Raw genomic sequence first — 23028 nt, 5'->3', positions numbered from 1 at the left:
TTTGAAATGCTGTTTGAAAACGAATTAATTGCCTCTTAACAGGCTAAATCTTGCTCGCTGAGGCCACCAGTTTCACAAGGAAATGCCAGTATTCAGTTGTTTTAATAGAAATAATTCTCAGAAATATGCACCCAGATTTACTGAATGTCATAAATACCACTACATCTGAATAGAGACTATATGAAGTCCAGTGGTTAGTCCCAGAATTGCTTGGATCCCCTGGTATTGGACTGGGAATTTAGATAGTAAATGTTACTTTTAATTCATATACTTGATGTTGAATATCTTTGGATCTTAAAGATGTTTAAAAACCTTTACAGAAACCTCTGCCTGTTTGGCGGAAGACATGGCTCCACCTTCAGTTTTACCTTCTGTCAAAGCCTGTACAAGGTTCTCATCAAGCAAGCCCCTCAACTGTGCCAGCAGCGACGTAGACAGAAGGCTGTGGAGGCCAAGTCAATGGATATTTATATGGCAGAGATAATAGACAATAGACAATAGGTGCAGGAGGAGGCCATTCGGCCCATCGAGCCAGCACCACCATTCAATGTGATCATGGCTGATCATTCTCAATCAGTACCCCGTTCCTGCCTTCTCCCCATACCCCCTGACTCCGCTATCCTTAAGAGCTCTATCCAGCTCTCTCTTGAATGCATTCAGAGAATTGGCCTCCACTGCCTTCTGAGGCAGAGAATTCCACAGATTCACAACTCTCTGACTGAAAAAGTTTTTCCTCATCTCAGTTCTAAATGGCCTACCCCTTATTCTTAAACTGTGGCCCCTTGTTCTGGACTCCCCCAACATTGGGAACATGTTTCCTGCCTCTAACGTGTCCAACCCCTTAATAATCTTATACGTTTCGATAAGATCTCCTCTCATCCTTCTAAATTCCAGTGTATACAAGCCTAGTCGCTCCAGTCTTTCAACATATGATAGTCCCGCCATTCCTGGAATTAACCTAGTAAACCTACGCTGCACGCCCTCAATAGCAAGAATATCCTTCCTCAAATTTGGAGACCAAAACTGCACACAGTACTCCAGGTGCAGTCTCACTAGGGCCCTGTACAACTGCAGAAGGACCTCTTTGCTCCTATACTCAACTCCTCTTGTTATGAAGGCCAACATTCCATTGGCTTTCTTCACTGCCTGCTGTACCTGCATGCTTCCTTTCAGTGACTGATGCACTAGGACACCCAGATCTCGTTGTACGTCCCCTGTTCCTAACTTGACACCATTCAGACAATACTCTGCCTTCCTATTCTTACCACCAAAGTGGATAACCTCACACTTATCCACATTAAACTGCATCTGCCATGCATCCGCCCACTCACACAACCTGTCCAAGTCACCCTGCAACCTCATAGCATCTTCCTCATAGTTCACACTACCACCCAGCTTTGTATCATCTGCAAATTTGCTAATGGTACTTTTTATCCCTTCATCCAAGTCATTAATGTATATTGTAAATAGCTGCAATCCCAGCACCAAGCCTTGCGGTACCCCCACTAGTTACTGCCTGCCATTCTGAAACGGACCCATTTATCCCCACTCTTTGCTTTCTGTCTGTCAACCAATTTTCTATCCATGTCAGTACCCTACCTCCAATACCAGAGATAGATATATTCTTGATTAGTAAGGGTGATAGGGGTTTGGGGTAGAAGGCAGGTGAATGGGGCTAAGAAGGAAAGATAGATTTGCCATGATTGAATAGCGAAATAGACTAGATGGGACAAATGGTGTAATTCTGCTCCTAGCAATTATGAACTTAGTCATTATCCAGATCTCCTCACCTATTCTGAGCAGGGAGAGGGCCAGTATGATTGGCCTTCTGCATTTGATCAATGAGAGTACACATTTGTATGGACCCTAGTAGATGGGTTAGAGTACTGAGCAAAACCAGCAAGAACTTGCCCAATATTTTGGAAGTTTTTTTACTTTGGAATAATAAAGCTAATAATTTCTATTCTTTTCAGATTTAGAACATGTATTACATTATACCCTCAAAGTGGAAACAGAATGTACTTGAATTTCTTTCCATTAACATTTATTCATTATTCATGTATTTTTATTCAATTTTTACTCTTTGGCTTTCTGTAGCTGATGCGTGCTACAAGGAATATGCATTCATCTGCATTGCAATTAAAATACTTAAATTTAGTCATTTGTTGATGATATCTAAAACATAAGTGTGGACAATCACTTTTTCTGTACTCTTGTCTTATGGATGGAACCCTCAGACATGTCTTTTCCATTCCTCACATTTCTGCTCTTGCCCTCACACCTCTTCCCAAATAGAACAGGGATAGAGTTCTCTGGTCCTTATCTTTCACTCCACCAGTCTCCGCGTCCAATACCTCATTGTCTTTGACATTTCCAACTGCGTCAATGTGATCGTACTACTGGTGACATCTTCCCCACCCCACTCCTTTCTCTTTTCTACATCACTCTCTACATGACTCGCTACTTTGCTCATCCCTCATCACCCTGCCCTTCCCCTCCCCAAGCACTTTCCTCTGCATTGGCTCATCATGCACCGTTCCCATCTATCCATCATCCCTCTATCTGGTTCTACATTTCACTCTCCTTTCTTATTAGATTCCACTCTCTGCATTCCATTGCCTTCTGCACATACCACCTCCAGACTTTGTGAATATCTCCGTCTTTCTCTCACCCATCTGACTCATCTGCCAGTCAATCTGTATCCACCTCTCACTTGTCTGCTCTTCGCCACCCCTTGTCCTCACCTCTTTCTATCAGCTACCTCCTCTCCAGTCTTGAAGAAGAGCCCGGCCCAAAACATCAGCTGTTCATTATCCTCCACTCATGCTGTCTGACCAGTTGAGTTTCTCAGTTTGTTTTTTGCTCAAGATTCCAGTATCTGCAGTCTCTTGTGTCAACAATTTTACTTAAAAGATGAAATGATCGTGAGATTGACTGGAGGAAAAATATGGGAAGTGAACAAAATCAATTTTTTATATTGATGGTATTCCAATCAATCATTGTGATAATGTGCCACAAAATCAAGTGCAGGCAGATTGTTTACTCTTTGGCTCTACTTGGCTCATGAACAATTGAATAAGTTACAATCAAATGAAATGTTCTAAATTTTAAAATACATATATTTTTCCTCACTATCTTTGCCAATTTTCTGCTTTCTACACCACTCATTCTGCAGCATTGAATTGTAATTTTCACTTATCCAACTTCCAGGGCGTTGTGCAAAAAAAGGATACGATTCCCAAACACCGAACAGTTAGTATAGTAACACAGATTGAACATGTGTAATTTCAAGAGTCATGCACAGAATGAAAAGTCATTTGGGCAAAGTCGCACCATGGCTGAGCTCTGAAAGTGTCATTTTCAACTGGAATCACGGCTGAAAATTGTAAGGAGACTTTCAGTGACCTCAGTAATGATGCCACAATGGGCATGGGTATTGGTACACCGCTTGTTCAAAACAGGATTCATCATTGTGGGTGTTGGAATGGACATCGGGGAAAGGTTACAGCAGTTGGGTGACATCACCAGGAAGAATAGAAGGACTCACCTATGAAATTCTGGGAATCCTTATCTATTTTACATTGGAGCTGATCACTGTTCTTTCTGTGGCAGAACCTTGCTCCCAGCAATGGTGCAGATAAGATCATCTATGGAACTCTTTAGCATGTCTCTCTTTTTTGAGCCTTGCTCTCCTGGTATAGCTTTAGTTATATACTTGGACTCAGTCACGTTGAATGTGGCGTATTCTGCTCATGAAGCATGCAATTTCAAGTCCCATTGCTGTTTGGAGTCAACTTTATCCAATTCAGTGACATGCTGCTGCGTAAAGTTTGCCATTGGGTTACTTAGGTACCTTGTACTTTATAGTTTCTTGGTCAAAGCCCATTATTTTACATACAAGCCTTGACAAGTTTGTATATTTATTGTATTATTGTATATTTAACTTTGAAATGGTTCACTATAGAATTTAATCCTACTCTTCTGTAACAAGTACACATGAACATTTCCAGGATGGGTTCACTGGATCAGGAATGAGAAATATGATTTTTTTTCTTCCAAACCAGAAGTTATTGAGACCATTTGTGTCTCCACTGTGAATCGCTGATGAAGTGAAATCATCCATTTCCCTGTGATTCAACTATTCTTTGTCTTTTAAGCTTTTTAAAACATTTCTGTTGTTCAAGGAGATCAATCAACACATATGAAGAAATGGATGTAGTCCAAGGCAGTTATGAGTTTTCATTGAGGTATCATTTCACAGAGGCACTACAAATAACATTTCATACTGCATGTTTCTTAATTGTGTAAAAAAAAAAATGTTTCCATCATCTTTTCAGGAATGGCCTTACACTATTAAACAAGACATTGTGTACTCTATTTTTGGTTTGTTTAGTTTAGTCTTCTCATGTTTCCCTTTCTCTGGATGTAACGAAATAAAGGACACGATCACCATACCATAAATGCTGCAGCCGTGATATACCAGTTGTGGATGGTGCACATTTAAGCAGGTAGACAGGGTTTCAATTAAGAGGTTTATTTTTATTCTTTGACGGTAGAATACTTCCCGAGCCTTAATGCTGCTTTGATCCACACAAAAGGAGAGTATCCCATCACATTCCTAACATAAATATAAATAGCTGAAAGGTTTTGAAGAATCAGGAAGTAAGTCACATGCCATAGTCTTTGACGTGATTTGGAGTTTTGCTCTGGTCAATGACACCTACAAGATGCTAATAGTTGGAGGCTTGGTAATAGAATACAGATGAATGGTATTGGGAAGTAAATGCTGCTCTTGATTAACTGTGAATGTCCTGTCTTTTGTAATCTGTATATAAGTAACATTTAGCCATTAATAATTATCTAAATCATGTAGACCGGACACAGCAGTGGACACATGGATTGGCTTGGGAATGTTCTCCAAGAATAACAAGTATTTCTGTCTGAAGGCCAAGCTTACGAATATCAACAAGTCAGATCAATTAACCTAATAATCTAGAAATAAATTAACTGATGTCTGTGTGTCACAAGTCATATTCAGAACTTTTTTAGGCCTGCCAGCTTCTGCAAAACTGGCAAATGATGTTAGTTTTCTGATTCTACATGCTTGCAATGTGTTAAAATTGTTTAGCCCTGGTAACATTAAGAGCTATGCATCCTTCATTATATTATTGCCTTCAAACAAAATAATATAACATTTTAAAACATGCAAAACATGCAGGTTGCATTATTAACCCGAATTCCCTGATTATTTCATTGTAAATATTCTCTTACTACTTAGGATCAGTGAGTTATCTTCGATATTTTGCTTGATATAATTGATATATTGAAAGCACAGTATGACTTTAGTCTCCATTTACAATGCTCTATTTGAGCGTACTGATAGATGTGTAGCCTTCATCCCCAGATATTTAGCATATTTGGTGACGTAAGTGTAAGCACACGATCCTAGCGACATTCTATATTCAGTGCTGGCGAAATTCAATGTTTGGTCCGTTATGAGAGCTAATTTACTCACAACCTTCATTCACCTGCAATTCATGGTTTAGGTCAGTTTGCCCTGGAATGTGCCTGGCTATTTACAGTCCCTGATAGGCTACAATGAAAGTACAGCAATGTAAATATTGAACAGCCTAAAGGATGGTCAACAAACTACCTAAATACATGAAAAAAAAGATGTGATTTTGAGCGGTGCATTAAAGTTGTAGTTAGTCGATACCAGGTTGTTCCCATGGTAATTTTCTCATGGCTTTTGTTTGTTTCTGTCTGTTACGTGGCCAGCCCTACTTTGTATTTTCCATGTATAACATTCTTCTGACAAGATAATGCTTTAAAGTAGGTCTGCATTTTGCAAAAGGCTAGACATTTCACAATGGGTGAAAATAAGTAATTAAATATCCATTTCTAAATCTCATTGAAGTCTTGATCTAAGCATGGGCAAGAGAACTAAACAGCAGAGATGACGTGTGAGTAATTCCTGTGACATCAAGATATCAACTGACTAATTTCAGTACTAAAAAGCCCCAGTAAAATCAGTCAAAGCTCCAAGAGGAAAAACCTTCTGAATAGGGCTATTGGAAGTATGTTATTTCAACAAGAAAGCATTGCCACAGGAGTCCTTCAAGACATACACATCTGCTTCATTGTAGAAACAAGAAACTGCCAATGCTGGTTCATGAAAAAGGCATAAAGTGCTGAAGTAATTCAGTAGGTCAGGCAGCATCTCTGGAGAACATGGACCGGTGACATTTCGTGTCGGGACTCTTCTTCAGATTGAATGTGGTGTGGTGAGGGGAGAAAGCTAGAAAAGATGAGCAGAACAAAGCCTCCTCTCTTCCAGCTTTCTCCCCCCACCACAACACAATCAGTTTGAAGAAGGGTGGTGGCCTGAAAGATCACCTGCCTTTGTTCTCCAGAGATGCTGCCTGATCTGCTGAGTTAATTCCCAAAGCTTTCCCACCATTCATAAGACGTGAATCAGTAGTGAGATCTAATTCTCAATATGCATAGCTCCAACTACTCTCAAGATGCTGCACACTACCTTGGACATAGTCCAATTGACCAGCACACAAATTACCAACCCTAGTCTGATCCATCCACACTGGTCCCTTGTGGTTACATCGTTTATCACTCAGAAAATCCACAGGATGATTTTCCAAGGCTATGTTAACAGCACCTTCCATCGCCTCCAACAAGAACAGGTTTTCTCCCACTTTGATTCGGTAAAATAACTATTTCTTCACCATTGCTAGCTCACCAATAACTTTTCAAGAGAAATATGGATAGTCAGCTCATGTTGGCCTCATCAGCAATGTCGTTATCTATTAAAAAAGTTAAAATATTTCATAGTATGAAGGCTACGCATATTGAGAATTCTCTCTCACTACTGACTAATGCTTTGTGGATGGTGGAAAGAATTTGGGTTGAGAGTCACTTGTCACAGAATTTGCAGCCTCTTGACATGTTCTGCCAGGCAAAATATGTGTTTGTAATAGATGATTGATTAGTGGATCTGGCACATGGAATAAATTATCAGTAAACATGTGGCAATCCTTCTTAGTATCAAAAATGTAAGATGCCCGTGGACAATTGAAACTTTAAAATTCTGCAAGGAAGGTAAGAGCTTAATGGACATGTATGTTTGGTTTAGGGATGTGGGTTGTGGTGTTGTGTTGTCAGGAGTACAGTTCAGAAAGCCTGGAAGACCATATGCAAGAAGACACAGGGAAGTCAATTTGTGCATATGAAAGAAGGTAGTTAATGCCCGAAGTCCTTCAAAAGAGTTCAGGGAACAATTGAGTTCCAAGCCTTTGAGCAATCTGTCAAGACTATCGTGAATGAATTAGATTAGATTAGTTTATTGTCATGCACACCAGGGTAAAATAAAATTACTTGTACACGTAGCTATGGAGTAAACAGTATAGATCCAACTCTAAGGCCCCCTCGGTCATGGATGACCATGGGTGATGCATCCTGGTTGTTGGCTGCTTGCTCCAAACCTCAGCTAGAGCAGCGTCGATGTGCGGTCAGATGCAAGCCTGGGTGATGTCATATGAAGGACAGGCTGTTGCCCATGCAGCACGTCCCACCCTCTACACGTCGCTGTGATCGATCCAAAGGAACAGCAGAGCCGTTACAGTTTGGCACCAGTGCCATCGCAGGAGCTGCCAGAACGAGGTTGTAGACAACGACGAACTGCCTTAGGGACTCCGACTCCGGACTTTTCTTTAGGTTTACTCCTGAAGCCTTATCCAGGACTGGATATGGCCACAAGGCAGTGGAGGTTTTAGATCAGAGTTTTCCCTCTCCTAGATGGACTGCCTTCCCAGGCTGACGAGCCTCATCTGCCCGAGACTCATGGGGGCAGGAGCGTCTACCTTCCCTTCTATAGCACCTGCCCACTGCAGCCTTCATCCGCCTTCCCAGCCATTGTGACGCTCCACTAAAGTCAGCCATCATCCTCCGCCTGTTTCACCGTTGAGGTCCTGGTTGGATTGCTCTTTGTCAGGGACCTCCCCACGACCTTACCACCTTGGGTGACCCTACCAGGAGCATAGCTCCAGACGGCATCGCTCTCAGGATCTCACGACCACACAAGCTTTTCCACCACGACAAGGTGACAATCCACGGAGAGCAGTATATATACAGTAATAATAAATACAATAATAAATATGTTGAGAGAAAAAAAGCAGGATGGTGCACGTTGGCAATGCAAAATCCCAATAACGAAAAAGAATATTAAAGTACAATAATGGAATAAACAAATGAGCCAGACTTAAGAGTGTGAACACATAGCAGCACCTTTGGGAAAGGGGTGAGGTGTTTGGTTCAGGGTTGGACATCAGTGTGGAAGAAACTGTAATCAGCAAGGAGTTAGAACATGAAGGAATAAGAAGATTAACATAGAAACATAGAAAATAGGTGCAGGAGGAGGCCATTTGGCCCTTCAAACCAGCACTGCCATTCATTGTGATCATGGCTGATCATCCACAATCAATAACCCATGCCTGCCTTCTCCCCATATCCCTTAATTCCGCTAGCCCCTAGAGCTTTATCTAACTCTCTTTTAAATTCATCCAGTGAGTTGGCCTCGGTGGCAGAGAATTCCAAAAATTCTCAAAACTCTCTGGGTGAAAAAGTTTTTTCTCATCTCAGTTTTAAATGGCCTCCTCTTTATTCTAAATGCTGTCTCACCAACGTTCTATACAACTGCAACATGAACTCCCAACTTCTATACTGAATATTCTGACTGATGAAGGCTAAAATGCCAAAAGCCTTTTTGACCATGATTAAGATGGCTGGTATTGTCAGTGAATTGGTCAGCACATAGGTCAGCACATATGAAAGTTACAATGTAATGTGAACATTAATATCATTGACACTGGTTGCAGGAAACCTTTCAGGAACTGGTTCTCTCTGAATTGTACATCTCACAATGATTGTTGCATCTCTGTTCTGGGCAATGATATGGATATGTGTCATTGTCTATTGATGTAAATATGAGAACACTGACCATGGGATTCAGATTAGCTGAGGTAGTATATTTATGCAAACTGGCCTGCTTTGCTTTTCTTTTTCGGTTTTCCTACTCTTTCTCTAATGAACTGATTTTTAAAGTATTGTGTTACCAAAAAAATCTAAAATGCACTGCTGCATTACTGTAAGAAAATATATTGAAGCGCAAGTTATACTAGAAATAAAACCATATTTTCATATTGATGAAAGTTTTTCACTGAACCATAAAAATTAGTCTTTTAGTCATTCATCATTAATAATAATAATAATAATAATAATAATAATACATTACATTTATATAGCACTTTTCATATACTCAAAGACGCTTTACAGGGATTTAGAGAACATAGGGAAGTAAATAAATAGATAAATAAGTAAACGAACAGAGAAAGGAGACAGAAGGTGAGGTGACCTTCAGTGGTTGAAGGCAGTACTGAACAGGTGAGACTTCAGTGATGTTTTGAATGTGGTGAGTGTGGAGGAGTCTCTGACGGTTTGAGGTAGTGAGTTCCATAGGGTGGGAGCAGCGATGGAGAAAGCCCTGTCCCCCCAGGATCTGAGTTTGGTCCGGATGTGGGGGGATAGGAGATTGGCAGCAGCAGAGCGGAGGGTGCAGGTGGGAGTGTGCCTGTGGAGGAGGTCGGTCAGGTAGGATGGGGCCAGGTTATGGAGGGCTTTGTAGGTCATGAGGAGGATTTTGTACTGGATTCTCTGGGGGATGGGGAGCCAGTGGAGTTTGTAAAGGACGGGGGTGATATGGTCACGGATCGGGGTGTGGGTGAGTAGACGGCAGCGGAGTTTTGAATGTATTGAAGTTTACTGATGATTTTTGAGGGTGCGCCATAGAGGAGGCTGTTGCAGTAGTCCTTGACATGTCCTAGTTATAGTCTGTGAATTTGAATTTTGCTAATGCAGAATACAAATTAAACATAGTTCAACCCACTGACATCTTTAGTTTTGTATTTGCCATACAAGAAAATATTGTACGATAATCAACTTCCTTTTTAATCAATGTCCAAAGGGTAATCTGGTTACAAAAACATTAGAATCCCTTAAACGTATTTTTCAAAAGTATATTTACATCAGTTAATAAACATAATTCTGCACGAGATCTGTTACATCACTTATTTAGATGTTATATTATTTATCTCCGTGTTTTGTATATGGAACTTTACTATACCAGAAACTTCTACTTAAATATATTTTTATAGTCTTAGGACACACGATAGTTAACATTTAATTTACCATGTATCTTAATTTTGATGAACCGTTTCTAACCATTTAAAGCCAAAAGGAAAGAACAGTGGAGTCAATAATTTTCTGTCAGTGTTAAGCTGTATGTAAAAGAAACAGCGAATCTTGGCAATATCGCCATTCTGCTTAAGTTCAGCCGCAGCATAGTATACTGGAATTTATTTTTACAGTAGAAAAAACTAAATAAATCAAATCACAGAGCAATTATTTTCTCTTGTAAGTTGTAAGTAAAATATATAGCATAATTTGAGGATGTTTGGAGACTGCTTGAGTTCAGGTGTCAACCACTTCCCCAATGACGAAGCAATATAAATCAAACTAACCTAATTCGTCTACAAGTCATTGCCAAATAAAATTAATTAGTTCAGGATTCAGCCATCACTTAATCAGCAGTATGAGGGGAAAAAATGCAGAATTAAGATGTGGGAAGTTATTTCAAGTCGAATTATTGAATTTTGTGTTAATTGCATCAGTGAAGACTACAGGTTTACTCTGTAAATACGATGGGTATCATTATTAGCAGATTTTAGATTTCCTCTTTTAACAGTGGAAATTGCAGTTTTGGAGACCATTGACAGTGATAGTTTTGCTGTGAATACAGCTGTAAATTTTACGTAAGGGTGAGGAATTTGTATGAAAGTCATGCCTGAATGGTGCCGTAAATATCTCTGATCATGAGAGTATTAGAATATAAGAACTAGTGAGCAGACAAGAAAAAATCAGTGTTACACAGCTATTAAATATACACAGCTCGCAGTAGAAAATTCCAAAGATTCATAACCTACAGAGGGAAGAAGTCTAATCTCCTCTTAATAGTTCTAGATTCCCCCAAATTAGACCACATTACAATCCCTAACACCTATAATAGTTCACAAATGATCAATTGAGAGAACCGAGATGATATATAATTATCCCTCAGTCTCTTTTGCAGGTCCACCTGCAATGCTGATAATGCCTAAATGAATGTTGACCTGATCCAATAATTTAAATTGAAGGTTTGATTTGTACCAGCATCTGCAGTTATTTTCTTACAATAATTTAAATGGATTTGTGCAAAACCTGTGTTTCCTGGTGGATCCGGGTGAATTGTGACTTCAGCAAAAAAAAATTTTTTTCCTGTATCAGCTGCATTCTGCAGCTATAAGCCTTGTTTGACATCTGAATCCCATTGGACTGCAACCTAGCAGAGGATAGCTGGAATTTAATAGCAGCCACGGCAGCTGAGAGTAACCAACATAAAGGCATAATGATTAGACAATAACGTTTGTGCAAATGCTGAAAATTTGAAAGAAAAAGAGAAAATGATGGAAATAGATCAGTCAGCATCTGCGGAGAGAAAAACAGAATGAATGCTTTAGGTGAATTAGTAAAGGTCAGAAATAATTGTAGCATCAAACCATGGATGGTGGGAATTTGAAACAAACACAAAGTGCTGGAACTACTCAGCAAGTCAGGCAGCATCATTGGAGGAAGAAACAGGGCTGATGTTTCATTTCTCTTCATCACCACAGGAAAAGCGAGAAGACAAGAATGGTTTAAGATACAAAGAAAGGTTGGGGAGTATAAAGTGAATGTCTGTGATAAGCTACAGACTAAGGTTGTCAAAGTAACAGAAGAGAAAAATGAAGGAGATGAATCATCTGTAAAGAGCAAGCAAAAAAAGGGAGCTACCTGAATTATTAAATTCAATATTATGTCCAAATGGTTATAATATATAAGGACAAAGGTAATGTGCTATTCCTTGAGTTCCTTGGAACAATATAGGGTACACCAAAGGCAGAGAGGTTAGAATGGGAAAGGGACTGAGAAGTAAAGTGACAGATTGAAGTCTGGAATGGCTAATGGACTGAAACTGTTAAATTTAATGTTAAATTCACAAGGCTGTAACATGGTTAGTCAAAAGTTAAGGTGCTGTTCTTTGAGCTTGCACTGAACTTTATTGGAACAGTGCAGAAGTCTGAGACAATGAATTTAGGGTTGAAATGGAATGACGAAATAGAGTGGCAGTCATTTGAAAGCTCTGTGTTACCGTTGCAGGCACAATGGAGTTGCATTGCAGAGTATTACACAATCTCCATTGGGATGACCCTGGGCAGAGGAGACCATATACTGAGCACTAAATGCAGTTTACTAAGCTAGAAGAAGGTCAGGTTAATGCTGCTTAACCTGGAAAGCATATCAGTCTATCAACGTTGGAAAAGGAGGAGGTGAAAGGATAGCATAGCATTTCCTCTAGCTGCAGGGGAGGTTTATGTGAGGAATGAGTATCATATGCGATGAAAGAATAAATCTCAGACTCCATGGGGGATTAGTTCTTTAGGAATGATAAAAGCGATGAGGAAAGGGAAGATGTACCCAGTATCCCATTGGAGGTGTTGCTCCTATGAATGTGGAAGCTGGTAGGATGTAAGGTAAGGACAAGGGGAACCCTATCTTTGTGGTAGGTGGGAGGAAAAGAGGTGAGAGCAGAAATGCTGATAAAAGGGACAGATGCAATTGTGTCAACTATGGTGGAGTCAACTATTGTGGAATTGAAGTCACAGTTGAGGACAAAAGAAGACATATCGGGAACAATGTGGAATTTTGCACATCCAAGCAAATGCACCAGAGACAGAGAATGGAATGGAGTCCTTCGACAAAGGAAGTGTAAGCAAGGCGGCTGTAGGTCTGTAAACTTGTTATGAATATAGATTGCTGACTTTTCCCCTGAAATAAACCCACACAAGTTGAAAAGGGGAATGAAAAAAACAGAGATGTATCATGAGAAAGTGAGAACAGAGTATTGGAACAAAGATTCTGAAACCTGTGAGTTCTGTGCGTCTGTAGATAGAAGCAGTAGTAGTCATCAATCGAGTAATAGATAAGGCAGAGGCCTGAGGAGAGCTCGGACTATTTCACATATCCACAAAGGATAAGGAATGGGTGACGTTTCGGGTCGAAACCTTTCTTCAGACTGATGTCGGGAGGGAGCGGGACAAAGATAGAATGTAGTCGGAGACAGAAAGACTAGTGGGAGAACTAGGAAGGGGGAGGGGATAGTGGGAAAGCAGGGACTATCTGAAGTTAGAGATGTCAATGTTCATACCGCTTGGGTGTAAACTACCCCAAGCGAAATATGAGGTGCTGTTCCTCCAATTTGCGCTGGGCCTCACTATGATAATGGAGGAGGCCCAGGACAGAAAGGTCAGATTGGGAATGGGAGGGGGAATTGAAGTGCTGAGCCGCTAGGAGATCAGGTTGACATGTTGACATGTCCCAGTTATAGTCTGTGAATTTGAATTTTACTAATGCAGAATACAAATTAAACATAGTTTGAACCTCTGCCTCACCTGGAAAGACTTTGTGGCAGGTGATCCCAGCAATGGTTCAGTTAGGGTCAGGTCCTTTACATATTGCAAAACCTATCTTTCTCATATCTTGTATTTATAATGGAAAATTACGATAGTGACATCAGTTCATGTTCCATTCTAATTGATTCCTCAGATCCACCCACTGGCTTTAATGCAAGCATTGTCATGTGTACTGCAATAGAAGTTTTGAAAAATCAGGCAAGCACAAAGCAATAATTGCTCTTTTAGATAGTTCATTTGTATAGTGCAAAAAGATTTTGAGACAAAAAAATCTACCCCCTGGTGTCTGCTTTGTAAATCATGAGTATGAATAATGTTTGGTATTGTCATGTGATCCAAGCACTTCAAAGTATTTCAACCTAAATCATGGCTTTTATTTTGCTTTTCAATTTTGTTGTTAATAAGTGGTTTATTTTTTCAAAACATCATATTTCCAAAACAATAGCACAATAAACTTATTTGTTAACTATGACAGTTGCTATTATAAAATGCAACAAAAATTGCTTACAAAAAGTACATGTGATTCACCATGATTAGAGATTTGCATGACAATTAGAAAGAAAACAAAACTATATTATTACAGCAAATACTTTCTAAAATAGAACATCTGGCTTCCATTGCCTCAGCTAATTAAACTAATTATTGCATTTTGACCAAATTTATCTCGCAATACTTTGTTGTACATAGAGATGGATTTTGTATTATGAGGTTCCACAGAAATTCATATGCAAGGATTCCTATTTGCTTTATATTCACAGTAAAATGCTGAGAAATAATTTGATTGAGGATGGTGCTCAGTGTCTTACCACAAACTATATATGGTATGCAAACTCTTTAGAATGTCTCAAACATCCATTCTGGGAGCTCTGAAGTAAAGCACCAACGACCATTTTAGATGTTGGCTCATTGTATACAACTTCGGTCGCTGAAAATGTTCTACCCATTTCCCATGGTTGGCCTGTGGAACCCATCAACCAATTGGGCCTACAGCTGGATTGGAGGATGTGTACAGATGGAAGGACATAAGAACTTAGGAATTATATAGGGGGAATTGGAGCCAGAAAGGAGTGGATGATATTGAGGGGATGATTAGGGTAATGGAAAGGACAAGTAGGCTGTTGGTGAGCACCGAGGTGGCAGGCATATGGGGATCGATGTAGCGAGAGGTAGGAGTGAGGAATAGTTGTAATTGGCAACAAATGGGAAGGGTTATATTGACCAGTGTTGTGCAACATGGGGAAGATCCAAAGATGTAGGTAGCTACTTACTCTCAGTTCAGTGGTTCATTGTAAATACCATGAGCAAGAATGCCCAAGGATAATACTCCTAAGAAAGTGTGACCCACATTACTTAATCTCTTTCTGCAGAAATTGTTTCCAGAATTTCAGGGTAACTGACAACAGGAGTCACTCAAACTATCTGAGTGATGCAATGATAAAAACAATTATTTAATGGAATTTCTAAGCAAATTATTATTTTAAACCTTGCATTGTTTTTTTTCTGTTTAGAAACACTTTTTTCCCCTCCTTCTTTGATTTCAAAGCATTTTGTGATTTTAGAGCTTTGGGCAGGCAATTGAAGTGTTGAGACATAGAGAATGGTGAAACTGCTGATTGAGGCAGGAGAAATGTGAGATACTGAGCTTCATAAGAGTGCTGCTGCTCTAGTTCCATGTTGATCATGCCCGCCTAAAAATTCAAACGTGCAGTTCTGAATTTTAAGGTGATACATAGTTAAAGTCTGAAGCATTAAAGCACAATGCACAGTATGTGGATGGTTTCAATCCATGTGGTACATCCCCTGTGAAATTGATTAATGAACCCATAGACACAGGTTGAATCAATTTTCCGAACAGATCAATGCTGTTCTGCATCATTCCCCACTGCTCTTTTAATTATTTTTTTAATGATATCCCTGAGCTTAATAATGTTCCCCATTTAACACAGTCAGTCTCGGGAAGTCCAGGAGCGGGAGACCGGTTAGGTCTTGGGTAGGGGTAGGAGGTTGGTGTGGAAACACCGACCCGGTGAATCTCGCAGGAGCATGAGAATCAGAGCCCAATAAATCTGGGACGAGCATAGAGACTGCATTCCAGTCCACTGGAGACTAAGGTTAGACTTGGGGGAGCATGGTGACCGGTGAGACTTGAGAGTGCTTGGGAAACATTACCAGGTGAGCCAGATGCTAAACCTTTGGGATTCCTGAAGAGTCATTTAACAGATTTTCAGAATTTTATTATCAAATTACCACATATCAAGCATAGATAAGTTGTTCTGATGACAAAGACAAAAACTGCATTTGCAATTTGAAAAATATCATTAATTTGCTTGCACGTCTTGACGTTTGAGGTAGAACTAAGCATTTTGCAATCAGCAAGGCTGAACATTATAGTTATGTATAGGAGTGAGTGTTGGTGAACACTGAACCTGTACATGCTTTCCATTGTTGGATATCCTGGGAGCATTGGTAGTAGAGCTGCCAGTCCTTGAGGATGATGAGGAGCAAGAGCAACGCAAGACCAGCACCACAAGAGGCAGAAATAGGAAGTCTCTAAGGGCTCTGGCTAGCATGATGTCACCGCCACATTTTTCCAGCTGTCCGAATCAATGCATCCAGGTGCTGTTTTCTAAGATAGTTGTGCCTCTCCTGGCTTTTGTCTAACCTACGTACTTATTCTAACCAGATCTTCCCCTGCCATACTTAATTATTCTCTGAGAGGGTAGGTGGATGGAGATACCTGTGAAAGATAATCGTGAGCTATTGTGGACCTAGATGACCTGGCTTCAGACTGCACTGTTTGTTGCAAGCAACCAGGGCTCGTTAACTGACAGACAAGCATGAAGAGCACTAGTGAGTAGGCTATAATGCTGTTTTTCTGAGAGGGGATCCTTGATTTTTTATTGATTGACTCACCCACTCATCACCTGGCCTAGCTCCACCCGAGAGGACAAATTACCAAAAGGTCTTGAAAGCCCCAAAAGCTGTCGCGATATTAGAATCCAGAACAATTACGCAAGATATTAAAGTTCCCACGCATTACCCATCAGCTGGGTGGCTTTGGTCTGTGCTGCTTTAGAAATTGCGATTTCTGCCATCAGATGATCAGCAAATAGATAATGATTGGATTGCAAATGCAGATGTGAAGTTGTCCAACATTTCCATGCTGAAAATGATGGTCTGCAGGCTCTTCACAAGGAGCTGTGCAATAGTGGAGCTGCATTGCCTCAGGGTCAGACAATGCTACGTATCCCCATAATGTGGGTTCATCAATCTGTGTCTGCAAGAGAGTTGAGAGAGGTATGATTGAACACATATGAGAGCTAGAATACATTTGACCTTATATGAAATGGATGAGTAGGATGTGAGAAGGAGGATCAATATGACCACAGTATTTTTTTAGTTTCGTTTAGTTTAGAGATACCGTGCGGAAACAAGCCCTTCGGCCCACCGAGTCCGCACCGACCAGCAATCCCAGCACATTAACACTATCCTACACACACCAGGGACAACTTACACTTATACCAAGTCAACTAGCCTACAAACCTGTAGATTTTTGGAGTGTGGGAGAAAACTGAAGATCTCGTAGAAAACCTACGCGGTCACGGAGAGAACACACAAACTCCGTACAGCCAGCACCCATAGTCGGGATCGAACCCGGGTCTCTGGCACTGTAAGCGCTGTAAGGCAGCAACTCTACCACTGCGCCACCATGCCTCCCATTGATCCATCAGTCACTCTTTCACACCAGCAATGTCCATTCACACTTGCTTGCACTGGGACCATGTCATCATTACATGTAGATAGATATTAATATTTTTTATAGCTCGCCACACAATTATGCCCTTGTGGTTTCCTGGGACTCCTTGCATTCAGATTCTTCCACTGGTTGTCATCTACTTCTGCTGCTGCAATCTGTATCTGTGAAATGGGATGCCTGTGTCTGCACTGCCATTTCTATTGTGAGTCCATTTCAAGCTGTGCAATGACTTCCAGTTGTGACTGTACTCAGTGCTTACCTCTCCTTTAAGAAATATAAACATGATACCAGTTATGTTACAGCAGGTGTATAAGACTCCTGAAATTACGTTTGCTCAATGTGTGTTAAGGAAGAATAGATCTCAATTGGCAGCACTGAGAAAAAAAGACACCTGCACAATCTAATACAGAAAAATCAACTCCGAGCTGAATCAAGAAAAATGTTTCCCGATCTCAGCCCATCTTCTGCTGGGCTAACATATTTTGCAGAACACTCTGTTAATGCATACTTCGTACCTCCAATGGCAGAGATGTGATCTGTTGCAGGTTAACAATTTTTTCAGATTACAATAACTTTCCAAATTCCAGATATTACAAAGGTCTCATCTACTTTCAAACCACCTGTTTATTTACTTTCGTAGGTTGACCTGACAAAATGTGCATTTTTCCTATTTCTTTAATCTGACTTCTGAGGATATGTTGGTGTTTAATACAGTTTTGCTTTGTGACTGATTACAATTGTTACCTCCATAATAGTTTGCAGGGTCCGAGCTTGAACTTGAATCATAAGGAAATTTAAGAAGTTAAAGATGTCATGTGGATATTAAATGCATATCTTGGTTTCATATTTTTCACTGTTTATATTTATGAATCATCTCTTAAAATGCAAACATGACAGTTAATGTCTTTGGAATCAACATATAATTGAAAATTATTTTAATTAATATCAAGGTGACTGCATGGACTATTTGACCACCATTCATTTTAAGCAAAACTGACTCCTTGCAGTTTTTGGTCATGGATCTCAAGTTAATTTAAAAAACAATCAATGACAGATACATTGTATAAACAAAAAAATAAATAGGTACACCTACCATTAAAATGGTCACGTTTCTGAGCATTCTCGGTAGTTTGTTTTCTTCCAGTAAGGGAGCAGAAAGGTTCGAATTTTGATCTTGGTGCTCAATTAATTAGATGATCAGCCAGCTCTCTCACATCAGAAGTGATCAAATAGAATAAAGTATTGGTATCCAAAAATTTATTTTCCATCACAGAGCCAGTGTCTCTGGAAAGAAGAGGACGTGAATAGTTTTTGCAAAAAGCAGGAAGAAGCAACATTAACATGATGATAAGGAACTGTTAATAATATTTATTTACCAGAATGGTGATTTTCATTGCGACTTTGCATTATTTAACAGATAATCTAAATAATCTGATGCATTCTTATAGCTAGAATGGCCATCGCGGCCTGAGATTCATCTTCACTAAATGCACAAGGTAGTCATGCTGCTCATTGTGCTTTGTTTATGAATTTAGTTCCAATCGAATCAGAATTTCAGAAGCAAAATAAAATCTGCAGCTGCAACTTGGTCATTCAGTGCTACAAGTTAAGCATGGATGTGATATGTTTGAAAATTGGGTTCACTAAATCTGAGCTTCTGATTAGAATTTGATTTTTTTAAACTGGATGTTAACCATCATTACTCAGGCCCAGTTACACAGATCTTGGAGAAAACACACATCTGTTACATTCCATGTTTTTTATGTCATTTTAATATTAAAATTGCATTTCTCATGTATGCTTGCATGAATCCAAAAACTGTTAACAGGACAATGTTTTATTATTTTAGCCGCTTTAACTTCCTTGTCTTGACTCCCCTACAAAGCATGTTTTGTGTATTGTTTCATAGCATTGTTTTAAGTAGCAACATGTCTTCATAATGGGCACGATTTAATTATGTGGTTGTATTATTGCTGAAGAATAACCAGAGAGACAATATATGTGCCTCAAAAAGCATCTACAATTTTAATTAATTTCCTTTCCAAACCAAATAATTTATAGACTGAGTAGGATATATTTACTGAACTACTTTGAGTTAATAGTCCTTTCTTTGAATAGATAGCTCTTTATGCATATTTTTTTTTGTAAGAGATTTGATGTAATCCTGAATCCTGTGCCCAAAATCTGCCTTTCATAATGAGTAAAAATTTGCTAGAAGAAATTTGTATTTCCCTTTCTCCCGAACCAATTGCTACTTAACTATGAGCTCTTGCAAATCTGTACTATCTTAAATGTAAAATAATAAGACGAATGAAACAAACAAATCGGTGTAAAAGAATATGCTCAGAGTTCATCAACAGTATCCCATGTTGTACTTTGCCAGCAAAATGCTAAATAAACCATTTGTGCATCGTATTGACCAAACACAATATTATTCTGTATTGCGATGTAAAAAAAATTGCTAGTTCCATTGCCCATGCAATCTCATCATAGCTAATCCTGGCACAACATTGATGAATGGGAAATTATTAAATCAAGCCCAATGTCTTCTGTTCATATGTTCCTTTTCTTTAAATTATTTTTTTTCTGAACAAATGTTGAATTATGTTCAGATGTAAAAGTGGAGTAAAATAGCAGTGGCAATAATACTTATTAAGTTACTATTTATAAATAACAGGATTTCCTTCATCACTTTTCTATTTATGAGCCATAAATTTTTGTAAGGGATTATTAACTACCTAATGTTTGCACATATCTGTGCAGCATATTGCTTGTAATCAAGATCTCAGTCATTATTGAATTGATAATCATATTGTATATTGTATATCTTTAATAAAATAACCTATCAATTCAATTAACATGATAACTTTAACAAACCTCATGGTTTCTGGTATTTTGTAGTAATCAGGTTATTGTGTGTAAGTTTAATCAGATCATTTCACTGGATGGCAAGCAAACGTGCCAAAGCATGTTGATTGTTAATGGTTTATAACTAATGCAGCAGTACTAAAGCTGGTAGCTTCTAAATGAACCCTGTTTTTTTTCCATTTTGCTTGCATCATGGTGGAACAATAGCGTTCAATATCACTTGGTATGAAACTAAGTGAAAAGTCATCTGATTTTCACTGCCATTGCACTCATTGGAAATGAACATTGGGTGGTTACAATACTAAATGAAAGTCTTAAGCTAGAATAGCAAATTGCAAATTTCTCTCCAGTTATTTAATGTCAAATCTCCTGAATCTCAGTGGCTTTACCAGCAGTAGAAAATAGAAGGCAGTGGAAATCCTAAACATGTTAGGCTCAACTTTGTGTCCACTGAAATAAAGATACCTATAATATGATCACTGTCTACGGGCCTGTATTCCCAATGTATTCAGTCTTTCACAGGGTTCACTTTTAGTGGAGTGCCTTAATAGATGTATCATCCTAATGCCCAGTGATTCACATTGTTTTGCTTTGCTTACTCTCAAGAAAAGTTTGCAGTTAATGTGTAATGTATTTAATATTCCAGGATAACTTCCATTCTTTTCGATCAAAACGTTCAGAGGACCTTTGAACTGCAGATGCATTAACTAGTGATTACCACCCTTTTCTATATGCTAGGGCCTATAAAGACTCCTGTAGTGGAAATATTTTACATAGCCTAAAACGATTCCTCAATTAAACACTTAAAAGGGGCTGACATCTTCCAGAACATATATTCCCCAAGGAAACCAACAGTGAGCTTAATCTGAATTTAGTACAAGATGGCTCGTAAGTGTTCCGTCGCTGCTGTTACTTCCACTTTTACAACTTGTGAGTTTCTCAGCATGAGTATGACAGCATTTACTGTAGTTGTCCTTGTTTGCCCCATGCCCTTTCTCCTTCACAGTCATTCAATGACAAGCGTAAAAAGAACCTCATCTTTTCACGAAAATTCCCATTCTACAAGAACAAGGACAACATTGAGCAGGAAGCCAGTGATCCAGAACGTAAGTAGGCTTAAGAGACAGCATAGCTGAGAGTGCTCACAAGACAACCATATATAAATACACTCACACAGAGGTAGGTGAGGCTATACTACTGTGACCAATGTTTGACAGCAATCTGGATCCCATCATTTTTTTTTGTTCCACTAAAGCCAAACTTTTTAGAAACGGCTATGAGACTGTGTCCCTTTTCTTTCAACCTATGTACATTGTATTTCATAACAAATGGACACCTGACCAGAAATGGTCAGAATTTCAGATTGTTTGCCATTTCCATGCCATAGGTACATTATTTTGAATGATTTCTGTTATATCCTCTATCCCGCTGTCCATCCCTTTATCTAACCACAGTCACAGAAGGTATAACTAGATTGCACACCTCAGCAAACACTCTTTATCTATTTGTTGTTAAGTTAGAATGAAATCCAATTACATTAAAGAAGCAAAGGGATACTGTCTTTGAAAACCACCATTTTGGTATGTTGCAAAAACTTTCTAGAAAAAAATTACTTTTCTGGCACATTGCCATGTGCAGGTATAAGTGGGCTCCTGATTGACTTATCTGCATGGTCTGTCATGGTAGTATTCAGTTCAAATCCACTGACTTCTTCCTTCCTCTTCTGCGGTTATTCTTCCTGTCTTTGCTTGCTGTCTGGGGACTACCCTGCAGGAGATCCCCGGGTTAGCCGACGATGGTTATGGAACAAAGACTCTGAGTAAGTTCTGAAGAATGACCAGAATAACACATCACTATGTAATTACCTTTATTTTAATTATTATTTGCATATATCCCCAAGGAGAATCCCAGCATGTAAAGATGGAGCTTCGACAGAAATCAATATAAATCCTCCAATGTTTTCAGTTTCTTTATACTTTTGCATGAGTAATTGAAATTAGTGCTCAAATTCTGTCCAGAATACCTCTTAGAATGTGTTTTCTTGTCTTGATGACATTCATTGTTTATAATACATTAATTATTGTGTGCTTGTGCTGCCAGGGTGCACAGCACCATGTAGATTCAACAGTTTAGGATCCTGCATTGCTCTCCATTCCCTTCTGCACCTTGCAATGTCCCTATCCACCTTCCCCTCCTCTTCGCCAAATGAAAAAAATACTGCTGCTCTTTTAAATGCTATTTCTCTACCAAAGCTCCTTTCTGTTTTAATTATGTACATTTCTGTTATGCAGCATGCATACGATTATAAACTTTAAATAAACTTTTCTAACATTGCTTTGGAACATTTTTTAAATATTCTTCCTAATTTGATTTATTATTATTGCAGAACATGTTACTTCAAATGCCAGTGATTGTGAAAGCAGCTACAGTAAGTTTATTTCATTTTTAAGTATTATATTTGTAGTGGCAACTTCAGTCCTTACAGTAAAGTCCTCTCCACTTGCCACCTTTTCATAGAGGGTGGAGTAATCGATCTTGACGCAAACCAAAAACAGAGAGATCTTAAAGATGTACCAGTTTAATTCGTTGTTTATTGAAGTAGTAATACAAACAGATCTGTATCTCTCCAAGCTTTTCTCTCGTCATAGATCTGGTAAGAACTATATCTCACCATGGCCCCCTCCATGTCTGACGCATCCCGTCTCTGCATTCCCAGATAGTGCCTCGTTTTGACTCCTCCCAATACGTTATGCCCATATATGTATTCATCTCACGACAACCCCCAAG

General features: G+C 39.2%; 1 protein-coding gene across 1 annotated transcript in view; it reads left to right on the top strand.

Annotated features, from left to right (window-relative positions):
- Positions 1–23028, top strand: part of dlg2 (discs, large homolog 2 (Drosophila)) — a 507064-nt gene that overhangs the window by 440759 nt on the left and 43277 nt on the right. Inside the window, 2 exon segments of the mRNA XM_078402648.1 lie at positions 21248–21347; positions 22628–22669. Of these exon segments, the coding sequence (XP_078258774.1) occupies positions 21248–21347; positions 22628–22669 (142 nt within the window).

Source organism: Rhinoraja longicauda, chromosome 7, assembly GCF_053455715.1.
Source record: "Rhinoraja longicauda isolate Sanriku21f chromosome 7, sRhiLon1.1, whole genome shotgun sequence".
Taxonomy (NCBI): Eukaryota; Metazoa; Chordata; class Chondrichthyes; order Rajiformes; family Arhynchobatidae; genus Rhinoraja; species Rhinoraja longicauda.
This window is presented reverse-complemented; position numbering and strand designations above follow the sequence as displayed.